This window comes from Suricata suricatta, chromosome 9 (genome assembly GCF_006229205.1).
Source record: "Suricata suricatta isolate VVHF042 chromosome 9, meerkat_22Aug2017_6uvM2_HiC, whole genome shotgun sequence".
Classification (NCBI taxonomy): Eukaryota; Metazoa; Chordata; class Mammalia; order Carnivora; family Herpestidae; genus Suricata; species Suricata suricatta.
Genome location: NC_043708.1, coordinates 4,560,662 through 4,579,874, shown reverse-complemented (window position 1 = coordinate 4,579,874; position 19,213 = coordinate 4,560,662). Strand labels below are relative to the sequence as shown.

At 55.0% G+C, this 19,213-nt stretch overlaps 1 protein-coding gene across 1 annotated transcript in view; it reads left to right on the top strand.

The window, feature by feature from the left end:
* Positions 1-18,963, top strand: part of LOC115302608 (cholesterol 24-hydroxylase) — a 30,588-nt gene extending 11,625 nt beyond the window's left edge. Inside the window, exons 4-13 of the mRNA XM_029952542.1 lie at positions 2,387-2,460; positions 2,909-2,995; positions 8,133-8,271; positions 8,959-9,069; positions 9,878-10,028; positions 10,210-10,272; positions 12,173-12,245; positions 14,545-14,629; positions 15,230-15,340; positions 18,855-18,963. Coding sequence (XP_029808402.1) covers positions 2,387-2,460; positions 2,909-2,995; positions 8,133-8,271; positions 8,959-9,069; positions 9,878-10,028; positions 10,210-10,272; positions 12,173-12,245; positions 14,545-14,629; positions 15,230-15,340; positions 18,855-18,947 — 987 coding nt within the window. The 3' untranslated portion in view covers positions 18,948-18,963. The remainder of the gene's footprint in view (positions 1-2,386; positions 2,461-2,908; positions 2,996-8,132; positions 8,272-8,958; positions 9,070-9,877; positions 10,029-10,209; positions 10,273-12,172; positions 12,246-14,544; positions 14,630-15,229; positions 15,341-18,854) is intronic.
* The last annotated feature ends 250 nt before the right edge of the window (positions 18,964-19,213 follow it).

The following is a 19,213-nucleotide window of genomic DNA, read 5'->3' as shown; positions in this document are numbered from 1 at the left end:
TTATGTTGGACACTGAACATTGTGAATTGTACACTGTTGACTTCTCAATTTTGTTCTATTCTTTTAAAGAGTGCTGAATTCATTCTGGCCGATGGTAAAGTTATTTGGGGGTCAGTCTGATCCTGTCCAGGTTTGCTTTAAGGCCTTTGCGGGGTTGATTTAGGGTCGACTTTTACTCTAGAGCTAGTCTAGCCTCACTACTAAGGAGTGACTCTTTCTTCTGGGGGCTGCTAAAAAAGGGCTTACGTCGGAAGTTTACCTCTGGCAGTGGGGACTTGAACAGTTCTTGGCCTGTGGAAGCTCAGAGAACTGTTTGGCCTGTAGTTACACAGTAATTCTCCTTGCCTCAAAAGTTGTTTTTCAGCCGGTCTCGTGTTCACTGGGCGGTGCACGGGCTGGTATTCATCCAAAGCTGTAGGGGATCCCAGTGTGGATTTCTGCACAGGCGCTGTTTCTCTATGCACCTCCCTCCCCTCAGCTCCTCTGCCGTACAAATTCTAGCCTCCTCCTGTAAGTCTGGACTCTGATCTCTGTCTCATCAATCTGGAAAGCCTACTGGGCTACATTTGAGTTTCATCTTTTAGTGCCTTTATCCTGAAATTGCAGACAGCTGGAGTGATCTTAGGTCATAGGTCTCACATCTTTTTCCCCCCGCTCCTTTCCCATCTCTTAGGATTCACAATCCTGCACTTCCTGTGTGCAGTGCCTGAAATAGACATGTTGTGCATTTTGCCTATTTTTTCAGACTGCCTGTGGCAGGAAGACAAGTCTCTAGCAGTTATCGTGGGCAGAAGGGTGCTGCCAGTGTGGACAACCAGAGAAGGTGCTGGGGGTGCCCCATGCACCCCTCACATCCCAGAACCCAGCTCACTGGGCCTTCAAAGGATCCCCAGCTCCAGGGACCACAGGCATGGGGACCCTCGACTTTGGGGGCACCTGATTGGAGCCTGTGTCGAGGCTGCTGTGCCCGTTTGGGGACGCCTCAATTTGGGTTGGGAGGGTTGGCCCAGACCTTGGACTGTTTAGGGATGTTGGAGAGGAACCCGAGAGGTGGACCCTTAACTCTCATGGGGATGCAGCCTGCAGGTGTGGGCAGTGAGGGACATTGGTTTACCAATGACAGTGTTTGGGCAGGGATGGGGTTCTCAGGAAATGGCTCATGCCCCAAGGTCCGCCATTTGGGGGTTCCTTTTAGCTGAAAAATTGATATGAGATCCTGAGCTAAGCTCCCAGATACCAGACGCCCCTGGATTAATGTATAGTAGAGATATCATCTTGCTGCTTCCCAGTGCCCCCAGGAAGACGCTCAGGGTGACACAAGGCAGGCCTCTGGGGTCCAGCCCCCTGCAGCCCCTCCCCTCCTCTCATTCTGCCTCATCCAGCATGTGGCCCGGGCCTCCCCGGCCTGGATCACAGCCTTCTCTTCCCTCTGCCACGGCAAATTGCCTGGGTTCAAATCCTATGCCCTCCATTCACCGCATGTGGGTGACCTTGGGCTGGTTTTGAGTCACAGTCTCTCCGTCGTATGGAAGATGTAGAAACAGCCCCCGTGTGTTAGGATTGGCTGGGCAACAGGTGAGCTACGACCCGCTGGTGCGCCCCTGGCGTGCCAGGCACTGCCCTCAGCACTTTTCGTGTCGAACAAACCGACTCTTCGCAGCCGCCTCCCCAGCCAGGCACTCCTTACCCCCATCCTGGGAGATGAGGACACTGAAGGCAGAGGAAATGAAGAACTTAGCCCAGGGCGAGGCCAAGATGTTGAGCCTGGATCCAAATTCAAGCCAGCTGACCCCACAGCCTGAGCTGTTGACTCCTTGGCTGTCCTGGCTTAAGAGCTGTCACCTAACATTATTATTGCTTCCCTCCATCTGGCAGCGAGGCAAACTGATCCTTCCTCCAGGAAGCCTTCCTGGATTTTCATGGCTGGGTTGGCATTAACCAAGCTGAATCTGTGCCAAGCGTCTCTTCCGTGTCCCAGAAGCCCTCCCTCCGGGCTTCTCCCCTTCCCTACTCTGGTTTCAGAGCAGCACCTGCCTTGTCTTGTTCTCACTGCTTTAGAAGGGGGGACAGTGTAAGGTCCATGCATGGCCATTGACTGTGGACGACCCCCCCACCACAGCACACCACTCCGCCTGAGTGGCCACAGGACTATCCCTTCACCCCTCTCTGCCCCGCGTTCCTCCTCCCCAAACGAGATGCTTTGGCTTGAAGACAGGGCTCCCGGAAGGTTAGGCCAGAGTGTACGGAATGGCGTGTTCACGGCACAGCTGGCCCTCGGTCAGTGGTGATGGTTGGGGTGTGTTTCACAAGCGTCCAGAAAACCGCTGAATCCTTGGCAGCCTCTCGGGGGTCCATGAGCTCATGTTGGCTTTTTGGGGATGTTTAGAAGTTCCTGATGTCAACCAAGTACAACAAGGACTCCAAGATGTATCACGCAATCCAGACCGTGTTTGGCGAGAGGTAAGGCCTGAGGAGGGCTGGGGGAGGGGCCCGGAGCCCCTGGGCGTGGCTTGGAGAGCCGAGGCCCTGGCTACCAGTCACGCCCCCAGCGGCCCCCTAAACGGTGGTGGCCTCTGCTCTTGTCATGATCACCTTCCTTCTGCTCTCTCCCCTCTGGATAGCGGGGGTGGCATGGGGGAAGGGGGTGCCAGGTTGCTGCACGTGATCACCCCATTTCTTTTGTATTTGGTTCATTTTTCATTTTTAGTGAAATTCACAAAATTCTTCATCTTAACCGCGTTGGAGTTACAATTCGGTGGCCTTTGGTCCATCCACAGGGTGGCTAACCACCACCACTGTGTAGCTGCAGACTACTTTCCATCGGCCCCGAAGCTGACCCTCTTCCCATCGAGCCACCAGCCTCCCCCGCCCCTTCCTGTTTCTCACGTCAAGCCCTTGTCTCCCGCAGACTGTTTGGCCAAGGTTTGGTGTCGGAATGTGACTATGAGCGCTGGCACAAACAGCGCAGGGTCATGGACTTGGCCTTCAGCCGCAGGTGAGTGTGCCCAAGATGGTGGGTCTCGGGAAGAGAGAGGTCTTCTCCAGAGGGGGCAGCACCCAGGCTGACGGTGGAGGGGAGAGCCTGGCAGGCTGCTGGGGGTGGGGGGGCGAGGGCTGAGGGACACTGATACGGGTGACTCCCCAACCCCCCAAGACCTCCCCTGCTCAGACCTCATCTCTTCTCCCCTGGCTTTTTATTTTCTTTATTAGAGCTCTCATTTTTGGTAACAGTTATTTTTTTATATAACTTTTTTTAATTAAAAAAATTTTTAATATTTTTTTTAAATTTTTTTTTTGAGGGAGAGAGAGACAGCATGAGCAGGGGAGGGTCAGAGAGAGAGGGAGACACAGAATCCAAAGACAGGCTCCAGGCTCTGAGCTGTCAGTACAGAGTCTGATGTGGGGCTCGAACCCACGAACCGTGAGATCATGACCTGAGCGGAAGTCGGATGCTTAACCGACTGAGCCCCCCAGGCGCTCCTATATAACTTTTTATTTAATTTTTTGAGAGAGAGAGAGAGAGAGAGAGAGAGAGAGAGAGAGTATATGAGTGGGGGAGGGGCAAAGAGCGAGGGAGACAGAGGATCAGAAGTAGGCTCCCCGCCGACAGCATCGAGCCCATATGGAGCTCAAACTCACAAACTGGGAGATCATGACCTGAACCAAAATCGGAGGCTCAACCGACTGAGCTATACAGGCACCCCGAATAATTTTTCCTGAGATGTGGTTTTTGTAACATACACTTCATGCACTTATTCACAAAATGGAACCACTATCAGTCAAATTTAGAACATGGTCATCACCCCCCAAAAGCGGACACTCCCCATTTCCCCTCAATGGGCTCACCCCCTGGGATCCGCTAATTTATTTTCCATTTCTATGGATTTTCGTATTCTAGACATTTCTTGTAAACGGAATCGAACGACATTTCTCTTTGTGTCTGGCTTCTCTCACTCAGAGAGAAGGTGGTCAAGCTTCACCCTTGCAAAAGCCTGTTTCAGAACTTCATTTTCTAAATTATCGCCAGGTGGCATTCCGTCAAACGCACATACTGCTTTTTGCTTGTCCATTCATCAGTTGGTAGACATTTGCGATGTTTCCAGTCTTGGCCGCCGTGAACATTGGTGTGCAAGCTTTTGTGTAGATGTATGTCTTCATTTCCCTTGAGTGTGTACGAACCTAGAACTGGTGTTACAGGTCGTATGAAACCTGTGCTTAACATTTTGAGGAAGATGATCTTTTATTTGGATATAATTTCAAATATACAGAAAAATTTCCCGGAACATTCTAAGGTACTTCTGTATATCTTTTACCCACATTCACTTATTGTGTATTGTTTAAATCACCATTGGTTTTATCATTTCTTCTTGATGTGTACCTGTAGGCATATTTTTTATTCTTTGTGTGTGTATATGTATTTACAATTTTTTAGTATAGTGTAATTTTGAAACCATTTGAGAGTTAGAGACATTGTGATCCCCTCCTTTAAATACTTACATGTGTATTTTCTAAAAATGTGGACATTATTTTGTATGACTATATTCCAGTTATCAGAATGAGGAGATTTAACATTAATCCAACACACTTATCTAATCTACAATTGGCATTCAAGTCTTGTCGTCATTGTCCTTGTCATCATAGCTACATTTTTCCTTGTCTAAGGTCCAACCCGGGTTTACAAGTTATACTTAGTTCCCACGTCTTGTTAGCCTCCTTTGTTCTAGAACTGATCTAGTTCTTCCCTGACTTTCCTGAGTTTAATATTACAGGCCACTTTTGTAGAATGTCTGTCTATTCCGTTTGTCTGCTATTTCCATACGATTACAGTCAGGTGATGCCTTTTTGGCAGAAATGGCAGAGAAGTGATATTGTGTCATCAGGGCAACCTATTAGGAAGCATGCATTGCTGATTTGCCTCATTGCAAGAGGTGTTAATTTCACTCACGTAGCAGAGACAGTGTCCTCCATGTTTTGCCACCATTAAGTTACTATTTTGTGCATGATCTGTGGTGGACTGTATCAACATCCTCACCTAGACTTTCGTCACAGCCTCCTGGCTTCCCTACCTCCCCCAATGCATCCACCTCACTGCCCCTGGAGAGATCTTGCTAAAATTCAGATCTGAACACATTGGTTTCTTGTCCTCAAGCCTTCAAAGGCTCCCTCTCTTGAAAGATGAATGTCAGATCTCACCCACCCCCAGTCTGGCCTCTAGACCCCTCCAGCCTTCGTACCCTCTTTCCTCCATCTTTTTGGACCCCTGGGCTCTTTCTGGCTTCTCTGCCTGTGTCTCTGCCCTTCTCTCTGCCTTGTGTGCTCCCCTGAGAAAGTCCTATGTCTATTTTGATACCCAGCTAAGATGTCACTGCTAAGGGACCGTGGTCCCTGATCCTCCAAGGCTGAGTTCATGCACCCACTGCAGTGATTCCCATTCAGCCCACCTCCACCACCAGACCTCGGGCAGGAGGCGAAGACGCACCCTCTCCCTGGACTCCTGCACTCAGCACTGCACCCAGCACTTTGTGAGCCCTCCAGGAAGTCCGTAGCGTGAATGAAAACATGAATGAAATAATGAGTTGGAAAAGGCTTGCCCTTACTGGAAAGTTGCCAGGAGTGAGAATGAGGAGGAACAGACTAGGAAGAGGCCTTCATTTAATAAATGCTTGTTGTGCCAAGAGCCAGGGTTGCAGAGGCCAAGGTGATGTGGCTTCTGCCTGAGGAGGCCGCCAGGCTGTCGATTCTCACCAGCTGACTTCGCGTAGCGGCCATGACGCTCACACCAGCACCATGGTCTGGGCGAACCATCTCCAGCACCAGGACCTCACATTCGAACAGCACCTCTGTTTTCCTAAGAGCTGTCATGGACATTTTTATTTAAAAATTGTCAAATTGTGTTAAGACACACATACTGTCTGGCTCATTTTTAGAAGCACAGTCTGTGGCATTAAGTGCGTTCACGCTGTTGGGCTGACGTCACCACACATCTTTTATTTGTGTCTCAATAAGGTAATCGTCCAAGAGCTGGCTGTTTTGTTAGAAAGGCAACATTCACAGGTGGTATAAAGAAGCTTTGGGAGCTGACTAGCCATGTCTATGCACGTGGTAGTGTTCTTGGTGAATCTGCCTTCACCAGTGAGAAAACACGACCTGCCGGCCACTATCTACACAGAACATCATCATATACTTTTAATAAAACCATGACCATAAATGGCAGTTTCTGCTTTTCTAGATATTACTTCTAATGGAAGACCTTGGTCTCAACCATTTCAATTAAAAACAAACAAACACACACACACACTCGGGGGTTGGGATTTTACTGTACTGCAAACACACCAGCCTCACATTTTACATCTATAATGACCACAGGAGATTCAGCGTGAGCGTCACAGTCAGCCACGTGCCACCCAAATAGTCTTTTTAAATAAGACACAACTACAAATCATCTCACGTATAAATACATACTTGCAAACCACGTCAGTGTCGTGGGAATTCGACCTACAGAAGCACATGTAGGGGCCACTTGAGGCTTTAAGAGACATTTTCCTGGGGAAGTGGCTCTCGATTATCAGTCTGGAGAGTGGGCAGGCGTCCAGGTAGTAGCAGGGCCTAGGGACAGAGGGTGGGAGGCCAGAGACCTCCGGCAGAGCAGGCAGCATGTGCAAAGGCCCTGAGGTGGGGAGGAGCGCTGTGCTGCGGAGGTGCTAAAAGGCCAATGTAACAGGAGACAGGGTTGCAGGTGGGCATGTGAGGACGTTCCCCACCCTGTGGAGAGTGACAGGGGGCTTCAGAGTGCTTTGGGTTGGCAAGGGACCGGAGCAGAGTGGTGCCTTCAGTAGAGGCCATGGAGGATGAACCCTGCAGGCAGCATGGGTGGGGGCCGGGCAGCAGTGAGCGAGGGTGCTGGGGCCCCACGGAGCCGGGAGCCAGGCCAGGCCAGGTGGATGGGCAACGAAGAGTGAGACTCTTTCCTGATTAAAAATGCCCTCTCCTCCCATTTTCCCTAAAAACCTCTTATTTTGAAACAATTTCAAGTTTCTGAATAAGTTTCAAGAATTAGAATAGGATGAAGAGGGGCCTCTGGGTGGCTCTGTCAGTTAAGCATCTGAATCCCGGGTTTGGCTCAGGTTAGGATCTCCCCGAGTCCTGTGTCGGGCTCTGCGCTGACAGTGCGGAGCCTGCTTGGGATTCTGTCTCTCTCCCTCTCTCTCTTCCCTTCCCCTGCTCAAGCTTGTGCTCTCTGTCTCAAAATAAATAAATGAACTTAAAAATAAAATTAAAAAAAAGAATGGGGGGCACCTGGGTGGCTGAGTCAGTTAAGCGTCTGACTTCAGCTCAGGTCATGATCTCACACACAGTTCGTGGGTTCGAGCCTGTGTTGAGTTCTGTGCTGACAGCTCGGAGCCTAGAGCTGCTTCAGATTCTGTGTGTCCCTCTCTCTCTCTCTGCCCCTCCCCAGCTCACTCTCTGTCTCTCTCTCAAAAATAAAATAAAGACATTAAAAAAATAAAAACTAGAAGAAAGAACACCCCATACCCTTTACCTAGATTGATAACATCAAAAATTACTTTTAATTACAAAGGCAACCGTTTTTCTTAGAAAAAATTCAGAAACACACAATGCGCAAAGAAGCAACCTCCCCTCTCTCACTTCCTCAGGGCTACCATCTCTTGTGAGTTTGGAGCGTGTCCTTCCATACCTGTTTCTAGGCTCTGTGCTCGGGTGACAGGCCTGGGTAGCTGCCCCGGGCCGGGGGTGCTGTGGGCAGGGGGCTCTGGGTCTGAGGACTCATTTCCATGCAGAGTTGGGGGCCGTGATTGCTCACACACCGGGAGTGAAATGGGAAAACAGGCTGCAGGTGGCGGGCTGGGAGGGCGGTGAGGACGGTGGGCAGTGCCAGGAGGGGCCGGCAGGCAGGAAGCCGCGAAAGGATTCAGACAAAGGCGAGGGGACAGTGTTCATCCTGGTGGAATGGCGGTGCCCCAGGGCTTGGTCTGATGCCCGCAGGCCCAAGCTGTGAGCCAGGCCTCAAGGCGCGAACACCTCGACTCTGCACCCGGGTTCCCCCACCTAGAGGGGCGGGCAGCAGGCTGGGCTGGTCCCCAAGGCCACCAAGAGCCGTGCTGTTTCCCCAGCTCCCTGGTCAGCTTGATGGAAACGTTCAACGAGAAAGCGGAGCAGCTGGTGGAGATTCTGGAGGCCAAGGCGGACGGGCAGACCCCGGTGTCCATGCAGGACATGCTGACCTGCGCCACCATGGACATCCTGGCCAAGGTGACAGGGGCTTGGCGGGCCCCAGCAGGGCCGGCACCTAGTGGCGTAGAGGGCTGCTCTTCCCTCTGCCTGCCCCTTCCCCCGTGCTCACCCTCCCTCCTGCTCCAGCACCGGCCCCTTCTCGGGGTGGGGAGCTCCCTGGCTCCAAAACAACCTCTCACGAGATCACAGCGAGGAATGCTTTCTCTAGACCCGAACACCAGCCCGCCCCGCGAGAGGTGGGGGCGGGGCGTGGCGTGGTCAATGGCGGAAGTGGGACCCGATCCCAGCCCGAAGCCTGCCGCCCCCTCAGCGCCCGCCCTGGGTCTGGTTGGCCTACCACTGGCCCAGTACCCCCCAGCACAGTTAGGCAGCCCAGGTGCCTGGACTGAAGAGTCATTGTCACTCTACAATTCACTGGGAAGCTGGGTGTAGAAGGGAGACCAGGGAAAGTCGCATTTCAGGGGAAATGCATTTTGTTGTGGAAGGAAGCCAAGTTTGCTGAGTGCCTACTAAGTGCTCCGGAGGCCTCCCCATATCCCAGGGGGTTGGGACCATCCTGGGTAAGGAGCCCATGCCACACTGCACGTGAACCCCTCGCACAGGGCCTGGGTCTCTAGCTGAACAGCACCAGCCTCTGCCCTGGGTCTTCAAGTCTCCCTCCCTCCCTGCTCCCCAGGGATGACCTCGTCCTCCTCTCTCCCCCAGGCAGCTTTTGGGATGGAGACAGGCATGCTGCTGGGTGCCCAGAAGCCTCTGTCCCGGAAGGTGAAGCTGATCCTGGAGGGTATTACTGCATCTCGCAACACCCTGGCGAAGGTAATGTCTCCACACCCCTGTGGTGACCAGTCTTCGTCCTGATCTGCTGGAGCACCTCCTCCAGTGACCTTTATCCAGAATGGGTTTTGAGTCCCAGTATGACCCAAGTGACTTCCGTATCAGTTAGGATCTGCGGAGATGACTGCAAGTAGAGACTCGAAATCCAAGTGGTTTGAGCAGATTAGGAGTTCATCTTTCTCTCTGGAAAATGGCCCTGAGGCAGGCAATCTAGGACGGCCGTGAGAGCGCCACGATGTCAGATGTTGGTGGATTCTCTTTCTGTTCCACTGTCTCGAGCACATCACCTCATTGTTATAAAACGGCTGCTGCAGCTCTGGCTGTCACCTCCTAGTTCCGGGCATGAAGAAGGTGGTACTTGAATGGATACCTAGGCAGTGGCCAGGCCGCTTCCTGTTCCCTGGGACTTGAGCCTCTGAGCCTAGAGTCCCCTGACACCACCCCGTCTTTTCAGCAGTTGATTGTCTCTGGCCGTGAGTTCCTCCATCCATCAGTCTTAGCCACCTCCATCTTTCAGGGAGCCCTTCTTATCTTTCAGCGTGATGTGGATCTTTCAAAGCATCATTCCCACCCTTCTAGGGATTTGGAACAGGATGGGGAAGTCGATGCTTTGGCTCAGCCTACCACCTTGGTCTAGGCTCCTTGGCTACTTTATCTTTTCTAGAACTTTCTCACAACCTTCCCACCTCCCAGCTTGCTGGTGCTGCTGCGGGTTTCTAAAGTCGTTTTGGAGTTGGGGGAGCGGGAGACGTGCGCGCGGTTGGCGTCCTGAGCCCGAGTCCTGGTTCAGTTCATGCCAGGGGAGTGGAAGAAACTCCGCGAGATCCGGGAGAGCGTTCGCTTCCTGCGCCAGGTGGGCAAGGACTGGGTCCAGCGCCGCCGGGAGGCCCTCAAGAGGGGCGAGGACGTCCCTGCCGACATCCTCACGCAGATCCTCAAAGGTTTGAGGGCTCCCGCAGGGGCCTTGGGAGGGCCGGGCGGCAGGGGGGCTCCCACGGGGCACCAGATCGCACTGGGCGCCCGTGTCTCTGGCTCCGGGGAGAAGGGCGTCTGGTTCTGTGCTGGGCTGTGGGGAAAGGCGGAGATGGGGAGGGGCCCCCTGACACCTTCCTGGTCTTGCAGCGGAAGAGGGCGCCCAGGACGACGAGATCCTGCTGGACAACTTCGTCACCTTCTTCATCGCCGGTGTGTAGCTCCAATGGTGGCCGGCGGCTCAGGGCTCCGCCGAGACCGGGGGTGGGGGTGGGGGGGAGCCAGGCAGCCCCTGAACCCTGACTCTGGGAGATTTTCGGGCTGTCCGAGCAAAGTTCTGCCGCAGAATGGGGGGCTAGGTAGAAAAGCAGAAGGCCTCTCTCTGCCCAGCAAGGTCCCCCTCAGTCGCCGCTGACCTGGTGATGCAGTTGGTGACCCTGCCTTTTGGGCTCAGGAGAGATTGACCACGTGACCACGCAGAGTTTATGGGGAGGAGGCCTTTATCAGACCAGCCCCAAACAACACACCAAGCAATTTCATTCCTTTGCTCATGAGATATTTCTTGAGCTTCTTTCTTTATCTAGAAAATTCCTCCTTCAGCCATTCCTTGAGTACCCCTTCCTCAGGGAAGCCCTCAGTGATTGCCCAACTGCATCAGGCTCCAGTTAGAAGCTGTTCCTGGTGCCCAGAGCTCTCCTCTGCCCCCACAACTCACAGGGTTGCTCCGTGGACTTCTTTGTGGCCATTCCAGGAGCTCCGTCTTCCTCACCAGGCTGCATGCTCGGGGCGAGCCGGGGGCTGCCTTCTGCTCCCTGGGGGCTCGCAGGGCCCAGTGCAGTGCGGATGCGTAAAGAGTGGACAGAATGATGAACACATGCATGAACACTAGGCACAAACGACGGAGGTGGGCGGACGAGATGGGGGACATAGTCTGACGGTGGAGGTAGACAGAATGAACTGGGAATTTTGCTGGCCAGTGGATTTTCAGAGGAGGGTACATGTAAGCCTGTCTCACCTGCAAGATGGAAGAGAAGGAAGGCTGCCTGGAGGGGGCGTGGAGGAGGGCCCTCCCGGTGAGGAGGGGTGCATGCAGACACCTGGGAGTCCCCGAGAGTTGTCTGGGTCAGAGCAGGACTTCAGGGCACCATTCCCTGCTCTTGACCATGTGCTTGCTGAATGGATCATGGCTGGCCTCATCCTTCGAGCCAGAAACCCAGGTGCTCCTCCTGGGATGTGACTCCTCCACAGGCTGGCTCTGTGGCCTGGGCCTCAGTTTCCTCATCTCTAAAATGGGAGCCCAGAGGTGCTCGCAGACTTCTATCCAGCCGCCCAGTAAGGGTGTAATGATCTCCCTCTGACCTCCAGGCCCAGCCCTGCACCTTGTGTCCAGACGCTGTGGGGCGCCCGTGTGGGGGGCAGGCAGCCTCCCTTCCTAGCACCCACTTACTGTAAGGTGTAGGCCCCGCTCTCGAGCCCAGGAGGCCCCAGGCCCTGTGGCTGGTGGTGGCTGCCACCTGGTAAAGCCACTTACCCTTTCAGAGGAAATGCATGCATGTCAGGTGGTCCCCTCCTGGGGCAGTGGTGGTGGGGGGTGGGGTTCAAACTTGACCTGATGCTCCCAGAACTCAGAATCGGGCCTCCCACTCCTGCACAACCCCGGCACTCCTTGGGGAAGCCACCCATTGGTCGACCCTCAAAGCTAGAAGTGCATCCTCTTCCCGGGGTGGTGCCCACTGCCTGGGGACAACACTGGCTGTGGGCTGAACTTGAGTCGCAGTTCCTATCATGTGGCTGTAGAGAGACTCTCTACCCTCAGCCTCAGTTTTATCTTCTACAAAATGGGGACGAGTACTCCTCCGGGCCAGGCAAAGCTCAAGGATGGTTGAAGGAAGGAGCTTTTAGTGTCAAATCCGGATGCGTGCGGGCAGATGCCATTCACTGGACGACACTGGCCGGCTCTGGGGATGTGGCGATGGGCTGGGCGCCCAGCCCGGCTGCAGGGTGCAGAAGTGAGGGCTGAACTGCCCCACGGGCTGAGGGCCGCAGAGGCCGGTGGGCTGGGCCAGCGGCAGCCCCCAGTCCCGCATGGAGCCACTGCTCTCTTTTCCCGCAGGCCACGAGACCTCTGCCAATCATCTGGCGTTCACGGTGATGGAGCTGTCCCGCCAGCCTGAGATCTTGGCAAGGTAGCGGGTGGGGAGACCCGGGGGGGTGGGGGGAGCGGCCGCCTTCAAGCTGGTGAAGGGATCGTCTGATATCTTGTTCCTGGGAGACAGCCTGCTCCAGCCTCCCACAGCGGAGCCTCCTCCAGGGGGTCCTGCTTCTCTTCACCCAAGGGCCTTTGCACACGCCAGTTCCTCTCCTGGAAGCTCCTCTCCGTGCTTTTCTCCTGGAGAACTCTGTCCACCCCCGCAGAAGCCCTCTCAGGCCCCTCAAGTAGCCATTCTGCATTTTCCCCTCCGCGCCTCCTCCCTGCACCTTTGCTCCTGGGACCATTTCTATCTCAGTCATGAAACTAGCAGCTAGGGGTCTGTGGTTCTTCCCTGCCCCTGCAGTGTTTGGTGCCTGGCTGGCATTGAGGACCCGGCAGAAGTCCAGCTAAGTGCTGTGGGAGGGCTTGTCCTCAGCCGGCAAGACAGAGGAGGGAGCCCGGGAGACGGCGTCGGGGCCGGCCGCTGGTTTCAATAAGCGCAGCCGGTGGAAGCCCCCCAGGCGTGGGTGTGGGGGCTCGGGAGGCAGCAGGCGCAGCGCCCAAGGGTGGGGGGCGTGGTCGCTTGAGAATATAAAATAGTTGACTGGGCTTTTAAATATGTATATGTTACAGTAAGGTGCTCATTACAGAAGTTTGGAAAAAGCAGAAAGGTTGAAATCATAGTAATAATAATTATAGTAAATCCGCCCCCAGTGCCCCACGGCCTTGATCAACGACTGCATTTCACTGTGTATTTTATCACATCACCCCACGTGACCGCAGCCTCTTCTCCCAGTCCGCTCTTTTTTTATATTGTGGATACAACACACCCACCCACCCACACACCCACCCACCCACACACACCCACACACACACAATTTGCCATTTTGGCCATTTTTAAAAACCATTTTTGCCTAAGGACCTCAATAATTTTTTGTAAGACTGTGTGTTCCCCCACACATTTTATTTTTTTAATGAAGTTTATTTGCTTATTTTGAGAGAGAGAGAGAGAAAGAGAGAGGGGGAGGGGCAGGAGAGGGAGAGAGTCTCCAGGAGGCGTGGCACTGTCTGCACAGAGCCTGGCACGGGGCTCCATCTCAGGTTCGTGAGATCATGACCTGAGCCGAAATCAAGAGTCAGACACTTAACTGACTGAGCCACCCAGGTACCCCTCTTCTGATCATTCAAAAAAAATTTTTAATGTTTATTTATTTTTGACAGAGGGCAAGTAGGGAGGGGCAGAGAGAGAGGGAGACTCAGAATCCGATGCAGGCTGTCAGCACAGAGCCCGACGTGGGGCTCGAACCCACAGACCGTGAGATCGTGACCTGAGCCGAAGTCGGATGCTCAACCGACAGAGCCCCCCAGGCGCCCCTCTTCTGAGCGTTTTGAGGTGCACAGTTCAGGGACAGGAGGCACATTCACCCGGCCTGGTGGCCATCGCTACCACCGTCCCGGAACGCTTTCGTCACTGCCAGCGGAAACTGTCCCCGTGAAGCACTAGCTCCCCCCACCCCTCGGGACCCCCATTCTACTCTGTCTTTGTGGGTTTAACTCCTGTAGGAGCTCATATAATTGGAATCGTTCATAACTGACCTTCCCGTCTGGCCGGTTTCACTGACTTGCTGTGTCTAAGGTTCACCCCGCCCGTGTCAGAGCTCCCCTCCGTTTTGGGGCCGACTGGTGGGGCATCGTCTGGATGTTCACCGACGCCGCAGTGCGCGTGCAGGTGTCTGCGCCCCTCCCTGTACTTTGGGGCGTGCACACCTACAAGGAATTGCGGGAGCACATGGTTCTCCATTTCCGTTTTCGCACGCCGTTTTCCATCCCCGCCAACGGGGCGCAAGGGCTCCGCTCTCTCCACATCCTTGCCAACCCCGGTGATTTTGTGCCTTGTGGTAACAGCCTTGCCAATGGGCGTGAGGCGCTCGGGGTGCGCTCACAGGCCTGTGCACGCTCCTCGCGGTGGCGCGTCCTAAGGCTGACTCAGCCAGCGCCCCCTGCTGGCCATTCCGTTCCCGGCGTTTGGCTGCCGCGAACGCGGCTGAGATGCGCTTTGCGCTTGGTTTATTTCCGGACAGGGAGGGGGAGGGTCCTGGACCAGGGTCCCCCACTGCCTGGGCGTCTCGGTTCGGACGTGGTGGTTCCCGGACGTCTTCAACACGAAGTGGGCCGTCAGGGTGGGGGGGGACCCCAGGCCGCTCTCTTCACACTTCCTTCCATCCCCCCTTCTTAAAACTAATGGGGGGCCAGTCGCTCCCTGGGGACCAGCTTCTCTTTGTCTGATCCCACAGGCTGCAGGCCGAGGTGGACGAGGTCATCGGTTCTAAGAGGCACCTGGACTGTGACGACCTGGGGAGACTGCAGTACCTGTCCCAGGTGTGGGGGCGGGAGAGAAGCTTCCGGGCACACGTGGGGGGTTGGCCTAGCCCGGCCGCTGCCTCCCCGGACCCCTTCCTGTGCATGTCCTCTAACTTCACTGCACGTGAGAAGGTCCTGGGGGGTAGAAAATAATCTCCATGGCCACCTGCCCCAGACCAATGACCTCAGAGTCACTGGGCGGGACTGGGCAGGGCAGCAGCTTGGCAAAGGCCTCTCAGGTGAGTCCAATGGGCGGCCCCGGGGGAAGCTGGCCCTCTAACTTCCCAGCTAGGCCGGGGGCTTGGGAGGTGGGGCACACTCAGCAGCCTCTCCCCCCACAAAGCACATGGGAGGCTTGGCTTGAGCTGGGGGCGGGGTGCTCTGGTTCAGGGGGAGGCCTGGGGCCTGGGCCGGGCTCTGGCGCTGTGGGCCCTTTGGGGCCTCAGTTTCTCCTTCCGTGACAGGAGGGGCTGGACCAGATGAGGCCAACCTGGCAGGGGGCTGGGACCCAGTCCTGGTGACGCATGCGCCGTCAGCACCGGGAGCGGGAGAGGATGCCGCCGGCTTGGCCTGTGGGTTCTCTGACTTGTCCCCTCGTGGCCCCGCGGGCTTCTGTAGGTCCTCAAAGAGTCACTGAGGCTGTACCCACCAGCATGGGGCACCTTTCGGCTGCTGGAGGAGGAGACCTTGATTGACGGGGTCCGAGTCCCCGGAAACACCCCGCTCCTGGTGCGTTGGGGCCCTTCCTGCCCTCCCCCCCGGGGGGGGCGGGCAAGCTCTGAGGTCGGGGCGTCTGTGGCCCCGTTGTCACCACTGGGGTTTCTCATTGGCATCACCATAACCGTGTGAGGCCTTTCTACCTTTCCACCCTACCCAGTGTGAGGTCCCGACGGCTGATTCTGGAAGGGGGGGGCGCCTTGTACACACCTGAGGGTGCTGAGGCTCAGAGAGGTTAGGTCACCTTCCTGAGGTCACACAGCCGGCAGGTGGCAGACACAGGCAGTGCCCCGTTTCACGCTGACCTCTCCCTCTCCTCCCCTACGGAGGGTGACTGTCTTCCCCTCCTCTCCTCTACTTGCTGTTTCTTTGTTTACACGCCCACTCATTTGTTCCCTCATCAGGTGTCCCTTCACACGCAGCGACCTCTCAGAAACCCACCCCCAAACACTGTCCTGCTTCCCTCCAGAAATGACTGTCCTGACTTTGTGCTTACCGCCCCCTCGCCTGTCCGTGTGTGCGCATGTGTGTACACGTGTGCGTCCGCACCACGGTATGCGTCCGCACCACGGTATGTCCCGGGATTGCTTTGTGACGCGGGCCTCACTTCACTGCCGTGGGTAGACGCCACCCCGTCATCCCTCCTGGGTCAGCAGTCCTCTCTGGGAGGCTCCCGATTCCCCGCTCTCCTGAGCACCGCGGCCACTGCTCCTGCCTGTGGGACGGTCACACCATGCGGACGGGGGCGAGGAGAGGGGCCGGGCTGTGGGGCATCTGAACTTCAACTTGGTAAACGAGCGCCAAAGTGTTTTCCAGAACTCTTGTGCCAACCCCGACGCCCCCTGGTGCCAACACTGGCTGTGGTCCAGCGTCTTGGTTTTTGCCAATCAGATGAGTGCAAGGAAGGCATTTCTGTGTGGTCGCGATCTGCACTTTCCTGGCGACGAGTGAGGCCTGCCCGGTCATCTCCCTGTGAGGCAGGGCTCTCTGTAAAAGTTCCTTCAAAATTCAAAAAAAGTTTAATGTTTATTTTTTGTGAGAAAGAGAGCATGAATGGGAGAGGGTCAGAGAGAGAGAGAGAGAGAGACAGAGAGACAGAGACAGAATCTGAAACAGGCTCCAGGCTGAGCTGTCAGCACAGAGCCCGACCTAGGACCCAAACCCACAGACTGTGAGATCATGACCTGAGCCAAAGTCAGATGCTTAAAGGAATGAGCCACCCACGTACTCCACATTTAAAATATTTTTAATGTTTATTTATTTTTGAGAGAGATCTTACAAGTGGGGGAAAGGCAGGGAGAGAGAGGGAGTCATAGAACCCAAAGTGGGCTCCAGGCTCTGAGTTGTCAGCACAGAGCCTGACATGGGGGTTGAACTCACGAATCATGAGATCATGACCAGAGCAGAAGTCGGATGCTTAACTGACTGAGCCACCCAGGTGCCCCCTCTCTGAAAATTCATATATGAATCCTTTGTCAGGTGTGTGTGTTGCAAATGTCATCTTTAGACTTGTGGCCTATCTTTGTTCAAGTGTTTTTAATGATCCGAAGTTTTTAATTTTCCAGGGGCCCATTCTCTTGTTTTGTCTTAGGGAACCCCACCCCCACCCCATCATAAGGTCCGCACAGTCACCTACATTGTCTTCTGCCAATGTCACATTTTCCTTTTGCAGGGTAAATCCCTATCTACTTGGAATTGGCTTTGTGTGTGGCGTGAGGTAGGGATCTGTATTCACTTTCTGGGGCTGCGATAACTAAGCACCACAGAAGGGGGTGCTGGGCAGCGGACATGTTCTTTCTCACAGTTCTTGAGGCTGGGAGTCCAAGATCAAGGTGCCTGCAAGGTCGGGGTCTCCCGAGGCCCCTCTCCTCAGCTTGTAGATGGCCATCTTCTTGCCCTGTCCTCACGGGGCCTCTCCTCTCTGCGGGTCTGTGTCCTAATCTCTCCTCACAAGGACCTCACTCATACCGAAGTAGGGTCCACCCCAATGACTCCATTGTAACTTAATTGTCGCTTTATTTTTTTATTTTTTAAAAATTAAAAAAAATTCTTTTTGAGAGAGAGACAGACACGCACAGAATCTGAAGCAGGCTGCAGGCTCCGAACTGTCAGCACGGGGCCTGACACAGAGCTCAGACTCATGAAATGGGAGATGATGACCTGAGCTGAAGTCAGATGCCCAACTGACTGAGCCACCCAGGTGCCCCAAGTGTCACTTTAAAAAGACTGTCTTTAGGGGCACCTGGGAGGCTCAGTTGGTTAAGCATCTGACTTCGGCTCAGGTCATCATCTCACAGTTTGTGGGTTTGAGCCCCATATCAGGCTCTGTGCTGACAGCTCAGAGCCTGGAGCCTGCTTCAGATTCTGTGTCTCTCTTTCTCTGCCCCTCCCCTCTGTCTCTCAAAAAAAATAAACATTAAAAAAAATAATAAAGACACTATCTCCAAATATAGTCACATTCTGTGGTTAGAACTCTAAGATAAGCATTTTAGGGGGACTAAATTCAGCCTATCCCGGGGCCTGTTTTTACTTTTACAAAGGACAGCGACACACTTCTGGCTCCCTGTTGGGCAGCCCTGGCTCCCCCCGGGCCCTGCCACACCTCCTCCAGCGGGCCTTTATTCCGTTTACCCGCTTGCACGCCCTCACATCTGGCCAAGCAGGTGGGCAGCCACGTGGGCCTCGGGTGGGCAGACCCAGCCCCGCTCTGGGCCTCGGTGCCCTCCTCATAAGCTGGGGTCGGTGGCACCTGAGTCACAGTTTACTGAGAAGAGTCGAAGAAGAGTGTCCACCCCGTGTCTGGTAAATACCCCGGCCCACAGTAGGCGCCCTCTGCTGGCCGCAGGGCCCCCTCCACCTTGTCAGGCTCCCGCTCACTTTTCTGAGCTCCGTCCAGACCCCCCTCCCCCACAATGGCCGCCCTGACTTTCAGCAAGGACAGGCAGGGACAGGGAGCTTTTCTGTGCGGAAGTGACGAGGCAGACAGAGGTGGGCACCCAGGGCCCCTGGAGGCCAGGAGCACAGAGCATTGTTGTCAGTCGGGAGGCGACATGGCGTGCATCGAAAGGCCAGTGGGGGCCCGCGGCTCCTTGACTCACCCCCCCCTCCCTGGCAGAAACGAGCCTTGAGATCTTGAGGAACATGCTCTAGAAGCAGACCTGAGTTTGAATCTCAGTTTTACCACTTACTTGCCCGGTGACTTCAGGCAAGTTGTGAACCTCTCTCTGAGCCTCAGTTTTCCCATCTGTAAAATAGGGATAGCTGTATCCCCCCCCCCCCCCCCGCAGCATAGCGCGGGCCAAGCATAGGATGATGTAGCTGGTCCTCGTTGGCTCCCAGACTGTCCCCTTCCTTCATCTTAGACACTTCCCAGGGGCCAGTGGGACCCCACACTGGCCCAGATGGTGGGTGGAGTAGGGGGGGGCCACTCTGCCCCCCGGTCACCCCGTTGGGTGACCACAGCAGATCAGGGAGGAGGGAGGGGGCGAATCGTTGGAACCAGAGACAAGCGGATCTCTCCCTACAGTTCAGCACCTACGTCATGGGGCGCATGGACACTTACTTTGAGGACCCGCTGACTTTCAACCCCGACCGCTTCGGCCCCAAAGCACCGAAGTAAGTCCCCTTCAGGCTGTGTGCGAGCGGAGGCCTGGCGGGTGAAGGGTAGTTCCAATGACCTCTGGGTCAAACCGCCTATGACCCCTGAGCCCACGTGGCCTTCCTGACCACTCTGCCCCCTTCCATGGGGAGGAAATCACAGCTGAGAGAGGTAAGGCAACTTGCCCAAAGACGTGCCGCCGGTAGCTGCAGAGCTGGAGTTCCAGCCCGGCTGACACTGGCCTCAGTGTTATAACCAGTGCCTTATACTGGGAAGCCCTGTGACTC